The 12,199-nt window shown below is 43.9% G+C and overlaps 1 protein-coding gene across 1 annotated transcript; it reads left to right on the top strand.

The window, feature by feature from the left end:
- Positions 1-2,460: 2,460 nt before the first annotated feature.
- fermt1 (FERM domain containing kindlin 1) lies at positions 2,461-12,108 on the top strand (the record flags this gene model as incomplete). The annotated part of the gene is made up of 14 exons (XM_080535609.1): positions 2,461-2,611; positions 3,699-3,932; positions 4,165-4,302; positions 5,907-6,093; positions 6,474-6,576; positions 6,850-6,957; positions 8,003-8,134; positions 8,321-8,370; positions 9,842-9,966; positions 10,111-10,217; positions 10,373-10,597; positions 10,823-10,947; positions 11,070-11,211; positions 11,935-12,108. The coding sequence occupies 14 exons, from the start codon at positions 2,461-2,463 to the stop codon at positions 12,106-12,108; spliced, it is 2,001 nt and encodes a 666-aa protein (XP_080391735.1).
- Between the last annotated feature and the right edge of the window lie 91 nt (positions 12,109-12,199).

The following is a 12,199-nucleotide window of genomic DNA, read 5'->3' as shown; positions in this document are numbered from 1 at the left end:
GTCTAGAGATTTGTATTTGTGTTTCAGTCTTTTCCATGTCTTTTAACCTGAGATTAGAGGGCGACTGTCCAGTGGAGAGATATGTTGGATTAGTGATTGTGTCCTTGTGTGATTGTGTCCGTTCAATCGCTGTTAGTACTTTGAACCACTTTAGGCTGCGCTAGGCCTTCAGGTTTGAAATGCTATTGTCCTATTTGTATTTCCATAATTTTCTTAGTCATAGTAGAAAGGACCAACATTTTGTATAGAAATTATTCACCATATACAACAGAGGCTATGTAAAGAAAACATCATGATCTGCATTCATTCTCTGGGCTTGATAGATACACACCACCATACAGTCTAATTATATATTTTCCTCTGCAAATGTTTAAAAATGTATTCACAACTGTACACACTTTCAACTGACTCCTACCACTCATGTACTACATTTAGCATACTCCATTGGCTATGGTTTCTATTGTAATTTTCCCTTATAGAAACTCTAATGGCGCTTTTCCACTACAGGGCCCCCTGGTCTTAAGCCTTTCTCCACTGCCAAAAGTACCCGTGCCATTTCTGGTACCCGTGCCGGTTTTAGTTCTTGTTCGGGATGGGTAGCGAAAGGTACCAAAGGTACTTTTTTGCCAGGCTGCATGTGACGTGTGACGCTGCACACCGTTGATTGGTCAATGGAAATCGTCATCCCATGTTCATAGATTTCTTCGCTAACCGCCATTTTTAAATACCACAACAGATTTCGCTCTCGGAAAATGTCACTTACTGTTTCTGTAATAACTTATTAATAAAGATTAGAAAAATTATGATAACCATCGTATTATCTTAGTTTAATGTCATTTCAATGCATCATAGAACTTTTATTTACAACAAGCATAACAAAAAAATCGCTATTATGGCGATGTCCGGTGCCTATGCTGTTCCTCAGTCCAGCGCGCTTCATCATCCCCCTTCTAAAACCCCTTTCCATCCCGTATGTCATTTTATCAATGAACATTGCATTACTGTTATTTCAACATTTAAGCCTCTTTCACACATAGTTCCCTGTAACTTCAATGGAATCCCAAGCTGTGCCGTCCAGCCATTTTCGCCGTTCACTCATGAGTCAAATGCCGGTAGATTCGCGTCTTGCTCCCTTTAACACATGTCGGCGTTTCCCTGGTTGCGAGATCTAAACTACTAGAACTGAAAGCGGCAGGTAACAGGCACGTAACATCCATATGCCGAGCCGAGCCGAGCCGAGCCGAGCCGGTCAATGGAAAAGCGCCAGAATATTCCAAGGCCTCTAAATACAAACAATGTTATCATCACGTCTTGTTCTTTTATTTTGGTTCCATGTTTCATTTTGGTTATGTGTTGCTTATTAATGCCTTCTGCACAGTATTCGGTGAGGGTGTGAACTCTGCAGATAGTATTTGACAAGCTCAAACTTCAACGGAACCCTGCATCTATGGCTTGAGCAAGGACAATAGGTCTGTAGACTGTGCAGACTGTGCAATCTTCATATCCAAAGATTGATCTGATCAATATTCTAATACCCTATAGTAAAAGTTTTGCACCTTCTCAAAACTGGTTCATTAAATAACATATTTTAGACCACATGCTGTTGCTATGCCAACCCCGCTTCAGGTATTCCCAGTATTTAGAGATACCATGGGACAGGTATTTCTATAGCCTCAGGCCACAGAATCTGACTCTCTGAATAGAGCGTCTCAGGGTGCTATTGTTCTCCTTGTGTGTGTGTGTGTGTGTGTGTGTGTGTGTGTGTGTGTGTGTGTGCCATTGTTGACTGTTGTAGAGCTGTGATGAAGGGAGATTTGGGTCCTGCAGTTGTTTTGCTGCATGGTCTCTCCTGCACTAGTAGGAGCGTGTCCCTGCTCGTAACACATTCCACTCCTCTCTCTCTCTCCTCTCCTCCCCCTCTATGTGTAATACATTCTCTCTATGTCTTGCATGTCATCGTTCTCTCTCTCTTTCTCTCACCCGCATTTTGCTGTTTTCCTTCCCCCCTCTCTCTCTCTCTCTCTCTCTCTCTCTCTCTCTCTCTCTCTCTCTCTCTCTCTCTCTCTCTCTCTCTCTCTCTCTCTCTAATTGTCCAGAAACTGTATTTCACACTCTCTGCCCCCCCCCTCTCTCTCTGTTCAAAACTCTAATTAGTGAGGTGATTTCCTGTCTCAGACCAGCTGTGTTTGTGTGTACTGTTTGCAGCCTCACCTCTGGCATAAGCCCAACTGTTACAGCTCATGCACCCATAGGTGATGATTGATATGTTATTCATGAATGTAGCAGCTCAGAGATTGGCCACAGGAGAGGGAGGTGCTATTCTCAGCCAGTGGTCAGAGCTGGATGGCCTATTCTCACAGATCAACAAGCACAGGACAGACGAATGCAATAGGGCCTATGGTAGAAGTATACTGCCCTAACTAACCCCCCCGCCCCCTCTCTCTCTCTCCAGGCAGGGCCATGATCACAGCAGCGGAGTATGGGAACACATCGTGGGAACTGTCTGTTCAGGTGGACCAACGAGATGGAGACGAGTCCATGAAGTTCAAACTGAGAGTGAAGGGAGACCTGCACATCGGAGGACTCATGCTCAAACTGGTGGAGAAGATCAGTGAGTGTGTGTGTGTGTGTGTGTGTTACAGATACTGTCTCTATCTCCCTCTCTTCCTCCCTTTCTCTCCTCCTCCTCCATCTCTTTCTCCCTCTCTCTCTCTCTCTCTCTCCCTCTCTCTCCCTCTGTCAACCATGGTGCTGAGAGTGGCACACCCTTGTTTGCCATGCATTCTTCTACATTGCAGTGGCATTGTTGTTTTCCCACAATGCTTTGGCACCATCTCCACAGGGGCTGAAGTTCAGCACTTATCTGATACTCAGCCACTACGGAGGGAATTCCCCAGAGGAAGACCACATGGAAATGAGGTCTTTGGCCTCTTGTCTTTCCCAGACTAAACTAGGTGTGCTGTGTTTGTGAGTTACCCATCGAGTTAGGATACATGACTGTACAATATGACTAACCGACCTGTCATCTAGGCTGGACTAGCATTGGTCTGGGTTTAGCCAAGCACCATAACAGGATGTCACACGTCACACCCAGACATCAAGCCACACCCCGCTGCTCCCGGTGGGTGGGTCTGTAGGCAAGTCTGGCCCAAGTGGTTGGTTGGGAGTGAATGGGTGGGCAGTACAGTAGCTCCAGGGCGGTAAGGCCTGAACATTTCGCAGGCTGGAGTCGCCGAATGGAACACTTCAAATACTTAGGATACATTCTCAGATAAAGGTTGCTTCATTCTACACCTGTGTGTATGACAGTGACCTGTGTGTAGGGTTTAACAGCACAGACATAAAGTGGTGTATATGTTTCGCAGAAACATGGAAAGATCATGGTAGATTATTAAGACAGTGTTGAATGGACAGTCAACCCACAAACATTGATGATGAACAATGATCAACAATGATCAAACAATGATCCTGCGCTGTGAATTATCCCTTTAAATTGAATAATAGTTCAATTAGGTGTTACCCCCCCATTCTCACTCTCTCCTTGGGTGCGTTTGTAAATACGCTCTGAGAGCGCCGGAGTGCACCCGGGGTGCTCTCTGACCATTCCGAAATTAACTTATTTCACTTTAAACCAGAGCACTCTGAAACAGAGCAGATTTCCAGAGCGTATTTACAAATGCACCCCATCTCTTTTCCAGAGGCCCCCCAGGACTGGTCAGACCATGCCCTGTGGTGGGAGCAGAGGGGTTGCTGGCTGCTGAAGACCCACTGGACGTTGGACAAGTACGGGGTCCAGGCCGACGCCGACCTGCGCTACACGCCCCAGCACAAGCCCCTGTGTATACAGCTGCCCAGCAGGAAGACCATCAAACTGACCGTCAGCTACTCTTCTGTGGTCTTCAAGGCGGTCGCCGAGATCTGCAGAGTACTCAGTGAGTACGCCGACCTGTTCTGCTTTGAGATGGGGGGTGGGGGCTCCTTTCAATGTTGTTCTTTTTGTTGTTGTTATTGTTGTTGTTGTTGTAATTCAATCAATCAATCTTTATTACAATACACGTTACAAAACAGACTTCAGTGTAAAGAGAATATTTATTTTTCTTTTCTCCTGTTCCATGTGTGGTCCTCGTGTTTCTTCACGCTCGCCTGATGCTCTTCTCATTGTAGACATCAGGAGACCGGAGGAGCTGTCTCTGATAAAGCCACCAGACGACGGGTCCAAGAAGAAGAAGAAGAAAGAGAAGAACCCAGCGCTGGATGACATTTTAGACATGGACACCCTTGGTGGAAGTTCAGGAGGCACAGGTAAGAAACACCACTCTGTAACCATAAGCATGTTATAAGTACAGTCATATTATATAAGGATGTTAATCGGGCATTATACGCATGTTACTAATGGATTATTCAAATTTGATCATGTTAGTATTCACTTTAATCTTGTTTTATGACCTTAAATTCATCTCTTTCTGGCAAAGGAACATGTTTTATACATATTTCACAAAGTTAGCCGTTAGCCTCAAAGTGAACCCCAGTCATATCTAATGTACAGTACCGTATTTTCCGGACTATAAGTCGCTCCGGAGTATAAGTCGCATCAGTCAAAAAATGCGACACTAAGAGGAAAAAACCATATATAAGTCGCACTGGACTATAAGTCGCATTTATTTAGAAATATATTTCACAAAATCCAAGACCAAGAACAGACATTTAATCTGGAAAGGCAAGTTTATTCAACTACACAATAGCACACAGAACAACAGGCTGAATAGAAGTCCGGTATGTTAACATAACACATTAACAGTTATTCAGCAACACAATAGCATAAAGAACATACCTGGGAGGCTGAATAGGCTAAATGAACATAACAAGCCAGCGAGTCCAACAAGCAAGTTACCAGTAAGCAAGTTCACCAAGCTACCGTTTGCTTAGCTTCAACAAGCTAATGTTTTAGATCATTTCTTCAGGGGTATAGGAGCAGCATATAGTTGTCACAAGCCCAGAGCGGCCCAGAGCGCCCTCTGTCGGCTGTAGACGGTAATGTTTACTCCTTGGTTCATGTCAGTCAGTATATATATATTGATATATAAGTCGCACCTGACTATAAGTAGCAGGACCAGCCAAACTATGAAAAAAAGCGTGACTTTTTCGAGTCCGGAAAATACGGTATATGTTAAGTTGCAATCCAGGTTATGAAGGTTTTTGTTCATCTCTATGGCAACGTATGACGTTTTAAAACCTCTGGCTAGTTGAAAGTGGAACACTTGTGACTTTTATGAGTCAACCTCCCAGAAGCAGCTTACATGGCACTGTGGACTTCTGAAACTATCAAAGAAGTGCTACGTAACTCTACATGAATGTCCTGCTGAAGATCTGAAAGAATACTGTTATCATGAAATATTGATCTGAAAGAATAGCACAGTACGCTGCCATATTTGCCAGTCTTTCATATCTCTCTCTCTCTCCTCTCTCTCTTTCTGTCTCTCTCTCGCTCTCTCTTTCATGGTCTGTCAGTCAATCTCTCTCTCTCTCTCTCTCTCTCTCCATACCAACTCATTAAAACCACCCCTCATAAGACTATGGTAGCTTCAAACTGCTCAAAATAGTTCTTTCTTAGGTACTTTCAGTGAAAGGTAAGGAACCTTTCACTGTCTATTGTATGAGGCCTTTCTACTTTGCATGCTGTGTAAACTATAAGGTTTTCAGTTTCTTAGTATTTTCCAATTCTTCCCCATGCTTTTCAACGGACTGTATTGAGTGCGGTTTCTTTTATGTTATTCTTTTAATTTGACCTCCCACCCTTTAGAGTAAGAGGACTAATGTTATAATCTCTTCACTTGAAGTGAGTTGTGGATATTTTTGGTGCGGAATAGCCCTTTAAATCTACCATCTGATCCACCCCATCCCTCCAGGCAGCCCCCTATACAGTAGAACCATGACCGCGACCTACGACCCAGAGAACGGGACGCCAGCCTCTGCCACCAGCCTGTGGTTCGGGGAAAACCCCCTGTCCTCGAGCCAGCCCAACCTGCCCGCTGCAGAGCTGGCCAAGATGTACCAGCAGCTCACCATGGTGGACAAGGCCATCATCAACGCAGGGTGAGAGCCGTCATCAACCCTGTCTTAGTGGTCCTCAGAGAACATCTGCTGTGTAATTCTCTGCTGCCTCAAGGCAGTCCTGTTCTTTTACATGATCGATTATGTTACATAATCATCAACATTACGCTCTGAGGTTTTGGTTGTTAACATTGGTGTTTTAGAAGGCAGTGACTGTTTCCTGCACATCTCCACTAACATTGACCTGGACCTACAGTATAGATATACAAATATACAGACCTACTATAATAATATACAAATATACAGATCTACAGTATAGATATACAAATATACAGACCTACTGTATAAATATACAAAGTTTGGTCAGGGTCAGTTTTCAAAAGTCAAGTGTGACTGTGATTGGTGGTTGCGGTGATTGACAGGTGGCTGGACTCGTCACGTTCTCTGATGGAGCAGGGTATCCAGGATGATGACAGGCTGCAGCTACGATTCAAATACCACTGCTTCTTTGATCTTAATCCAAAGGTGAGAAGCCTGCCTGTATGTTACTGTTGTTAGGGATCCTACAACATGGAAGGTTTTCGATGTTGGTGGCATTGATTGACATCCCTGTGCTGAATTGGGAGAGCTCATTATTGTCAAGTATGATGGATTAAAGTGAGGTTGTGTGTGTGTGTGTGTGTGTGTGTGTGTGTGTGTGTGTGTGTGTGTGTGTGTGTGTGCGTGCGTGTGTGCGTGCGTGTGTGCGTGCGGGTGTGTGTGTGTGTGTGTGTGTGTGTGTGTGGGTGTGTGTGGCAGTACGACGCTGTGAGGATAACTCAGCTGTATGAGCAGGCTCGCTGGGCTATCTTGCTGGAGGAGATTGACTGTACAGAGGAGGAAATGCTGATGTTCGCCTCCTTACAGGTAACGTTTCTGTACACCTTACCCAACCTCATCTCTCTATTGTACACCTTTCCCCTTGACACATGCTGAATACAACCCTCAACCCAATACCTCAACCCCCCCCCCCCCCCACTTCATATTGGATACTTGGAATTGAATTGGTTTGTAGATTGTATTTGTTTGTAGGTTGACACAGCAAGAGCTGCTGCATTGCATGTGTATGATTGATGATCAATCATACTGTAGCTATCTGCCTGATATGAACAAACTGGTGGTAATAAACTCATGTATTAACATGTGCCAATACAGATTGCAGAAACTTGATTTAAATAAACCAGCTGTAATAAATAGCTCTGAGCTATGTATTTTCTCATGGGTAACTTGGTATTATAGTGTGTGTGTGTGTGTGTGTGTGTGTGTGTGTGTGTGTGTGTGTGTGTGTGTGTGTGTGTGTGTGTGCGTGTGCGTGTGCGTGTGCGTGTGTGTGTGTGTGGCTGGGGGCTAAGACTATTATCCTGCTGGGAGAACCGGTTTATCCCATTCCCAGGGAAGGCGTGTTGGTACAGGAGAATCCCACAGGAGAGGAGGAGGGAGGGAGACAGAGAGAGGGAGTAGGAGGGAGGGAAATAGGGCGAAAGAGGCAGTCTGGTTACCAGCCTGAGCTTTTCTGGTGCAAGATAAAACGCCAAAACAACATTTCAGGAAAACATCTCAAAATGATCTATTTTTCAGCTGTTTGCTCTTCCAACTTAGACTAGCCCTGAGCAGATTTCTGAAAACTGTTGTGATATTTCACAATGATTGTGAAATCACTGAAAGTATTGTACTCCGCTACACTCTTACTGCTGGGCTATCAGAGGATGGTATGAAAGCGTCTCTGCTCTGCAACTGTTGCACCATCATTTGGCCTCATATCAAGTGTAAAGTCTGGTTCATACCTGCGTTGCCTTTTAGTCATGTAAACTTCATATCCAATTTTTGGGGTGTGAGAGGTGGCGTAATATTTTCAGTATGATTCACTCCCCATCAGACAGTGGTGATTAATTATGTGTTACTGTTGTTTCAGTATCACATATGCAAATTGACCATGTCGACTGAACCGCTGGACTTCTCCAATGAACCGGAGATCGATGAAGTAGAAGCTGCACTATCCAACCTGGAGGTGACACTTGAAGGAGCCAACACAGACAGAATTCTGGTGAGTTTAGTTTTAAAGAACCCTAACCCCTTTGTTTACCACAGTTTCAGAGCCATGGGACAACACCTGTTTGTTTTAAGCAGGGGTTGATGTGTGTCTTGTTGGTTTCTCCAATTGCATGTCTTAGCATGATGATGTCACTGAAAGTCCCAGGATAATTCACCCTTCTCTTGTTCCCTCCCCCAGGAAGACATCACAGACATTCCTAAGCTGGCGGACTCCCTGAAGCTGTTCAGGTAACTCCTGACGACCACCACATACAGCACATACAGCCCTCATACTGTCTCTGCTGCACAACCAGGATGTGTCTCAATAGTCTAGCATGGCTCCCTCTGCTGGTCTCTTCTGTCGTGTCTGCACCAGTGTTGCCACAGTTACTTTGAAAAAGTATTCTGATTACTGATTACTCCTTTAAAAAGTAATCTAGTTACTTTACTGATTACTTGATTTTAAAAGTAACTAAGTTAGATTACTAGTTACTTTTTTAGTTACTATTGGCAGCTGCCTAGGCACCCGACCCCCCCCCCCCCCCCCGCAACATAAAAATGAAAACTGGTTTTGCCAAAACTCACTTTATTTTAACAGTAACTTAAATTACATAATTAAACTTTAAACAATAACTTAAAACAACAAAATAAAGAGTCTTTCTTTGCCTCACCCAACATAAATACTTGTTTTTAAACAATAAAATAAATATAATCTTTATTTAACAGTAACTAGCAAGGAGTGGTTTCACAAAACCTAAAACCTACCCTGACCATTCAGGCTTTTACCACAGGACAATATTTTCTTGCCAGCACAGAGTGTACAACGAACATTTATGTTCTTGTCATCCTTTGCTGACACAAACTCAAAATAATCCTTATATTTCCAGCTATTTAACGCATATCTCTGTTCTCGCTCCATTGTGTAGGCTACGCTTCTGTTTACACTGTGCAATCAGCGTGGTGATACACGTGAGCGATTCTGCTGCAACCTCGTGTTGAAAACGTGAGCACTGACGTCACTCCCCAAGACGCGAGAAAAGCAAACAAATGTTTGTTTACTATCGAACATTACAAAGAAATACTGCATTTAGCCTAAGTTATGAGGTAGTAACGCAATAGTAACGCACAGTCACTTGAATAAGTAACTTTAATCCGATTACTGATTTGGAAATAGTATCGCGTTAGAATACTCGTTACTGAAAAAAGTATTCAGATTAGAGTAACCGGCATCACTGGTCTGCACTGATCTAAAAAAGACTGTGTAGATTAAACCAACAGTGAGGGGCGCTCACCAGGTGTTTGCTATCAACCGTCCCATCTGTATGGGTGGAACTGGTGGGAGAAGACTTGTAGAGGATGCCACTTCCAAACTATTGAGATATAGCCGACCAGAGAAGTACAAAATCCATGTCGCTAAGGGTCACACAGCGCCCTCTGTCTGTTGCTCTCTAAACACTGCTGCAATCACTGATTGGGGAAAGATTTCTGATTTGACACTCCTACAGTTTGCTACCGGTACCACATGGAAGCATAGTAGACAGAGACCTTCCAAGATGAGTACTAGAAGCATAATGCCATTTCAAATAAAAGGTGGAACTCTATATTCTGCCTCAAAAGTCTGTTATGTCGATCACACAGACCGACAGACAGTGTGACAATTGTGGGGAGGACACAACATTTTGTCTTCACAGAGCTGTTTTTGTTTTGTTTCCCACATCAGGCCTAAACGGCTGACGCTGCGGCCGTATAAGGAGTACTGGTTCGTGTTTAAGGACACCACCATTTCCTACTACAAGAACCAGGAAGCTGCTGCTGGAGAGCCCATAGAACAGTTCCATCTCAGAGGTGAACTCTACACACATAACCCTCTCCTAACTCCTAATTTCTTTACATGAGAAAACATTACAGTAACAGGACTTGTAGAAAGCAAGTGTCTCGCAGTCTTTCCTAATACCGCTGTGGATTTGCTGTTTCCTGTTCACACAACAGGATGTGAGGTCGTCCCTGACGTCAACGTGACGGATAAGAAGTTCGGCATCAAGCTCCTGCTCCCAGTGGCTGATGGGATGAACGAGGTGTACATCCGCTGTGACAACGTGAGTTATACCTCCCCTGTCTCGTTTCCATATCAGTCATTGCTGTGATTAATGATCAGTCTAGCATCTTGGCTAGTTTGTTTGTGGTACCACTTTCCCCATGTAATCGCTCTATAATATTTGTCCTTTCCCTTCTGATGCTCCTGGGAATAAAGGAGACACAATACGCCAAGTGGAAGGCTGCTTGTATCCTGGCCTCGAAGGGGAAGACGATGGCGTATAGTTCCTACAGGTCAGAGGTCAGGAACATCCAGTCCTTCCTGCAGATGAAGAGTCTGGCGCCCCCTCCTGGCCAGGCGGCGCCAGACCTCGACTCCATGGAGATGAATGCAGAGTGCTTTGTGTCCCCTCGATACGTCAAGAAGTACAAGAACAAACAGGTGTGTGTGTGTATGCTGTAATAACTGGACTTAATGGTACACTATATTGAAGCTACCAGCGTCATGTCCAGGGGTGTACTTGTACATAAAGCCGCCTCACGCTATGGAAACAGGAGATCCTGCCCTATGGACCATTAGGCTCGGGAGAACCATCGGTTCTCAAGGCTACTTACTTTATATTGAAGCTACACAATGGCTAAACCATTCCCTACTGGTTGTGTCCAGTTGACAGCTCGTATCCTGGAGGCCCATCAGAACATCAGCCGGCTCTCCCTCACTGAGGCTAAGATGCGCTTCTTCCAGGCCTGGCAATCACTGCCTGAGTTTGGCATCAAGTACTACATTGTCAGGTATTCAGCTACATATAGTACATACTTAAATTTAGAGACAGTATTAACTGAATTTCAACTTAAGGCACATAAGCTGGTATGTGAGACAGTGATAACGTTTCCTTGTGCATATATGTGTACAGATTCAGAGGGAGCAAGAAGGATGAGCTCCTGGGCATCTCCTACAACCGTCTGATCCGTATTGACATGTCGACGGGACTGCCAGTCACCACATGGAGGTTCGCCAACATGAAACAGTGGAACGTCAACTGGGAGATCAGACAGGTGAAGACACCTCTTATTCCACTGTTTTGCTCCTGCCAGGGTTGAGGGTTTGACAGTCATAGCACACCATGTAATCCTTAGATAAAGTCATGTGTGACACGGTCTGGTCAATTGGTCCGCAAGTCGGCAGCTGATTTAATGTTTGGACTTTTCTTTAGAAAAATGTAAAAATATTTCAGCGTTGTTGAAAATCAATGACACATCGCTAGTCAGCTAACACAGCTTGTTTTGTGAGCCTGCTAACAATGTAAAGTAGGGTTATAGTTAATTAGGTAGGGTTTTAGTAGTGGGGATTACTCACCAAATCCATTGCATTGCAGTATTTTGGCTTGACTAGTGAGTTTGTGTTGTGATTTTCAACAACGTTGAAATGTATTTCTGTGTTTCAAAATAAAAGTCTGAACATTTTGATTGGTTGACAACTTGCGGCCCAAATGACCAGACAGTGTCACATATGTTGTCTAAGTTGAGAACATATTTAGGGACATAGCCTTCTTAATTTCTTGTTCTTATGTTTTGTTGATTTTTATTTTTGCTTATATATTGTAGTTTTTTAGTCCTATGCACCAACCTCACCAAGTAAATTTCCTGTATGTGCAAATATACTATATACTGGGCCAAATAAAATAATTCTGATTCTGATATTTTGCCCCATATAGTGTTGATAAGTTGTCTATTTGCTGGATACAGAAAGTAATCATTCACTTGTTTTCATATTTCTAGGTGGCCATAGAGTTTGACCAGAATGTGTCGATAGCCTTCTCTTGTGTGAGCTGTGACTGTAAGGTGGTCCATGAGTACATTGGAGGCTACATTTTCCTCTCCACACGATCCAAAGACCAGAATGAGACTCTGGACGAGGAACTGTTCCACAAACTAACAGGGGGGCAGGAATGAACTGTCTGGGGCATCAGCTCCATTTAGTGCCCTCCTCATACCATGGGATCTTACAATATGAGACTATTCATCCAGTCTAAAATGATGACAC

The sequence above is a fragment of the Nansenia antarctica genome (genome assembly GCF_963989245.1).
Source record: "Nansenia antarctica genome assembly, chromosome: 1".
Taxonomy (NCBI): domain Eukaryota; kingdom Metazoa; phylum Chordata; class Actinopteri; order Argentiniformes; family Microstomatidae; genus Nansenia; species Nansenia antarctica.
The sequence above is the reverse complement of the archived record's forward strand: the minus strand, read 5'-3'. Positions and strand labels throughout refer to the sequence as shown.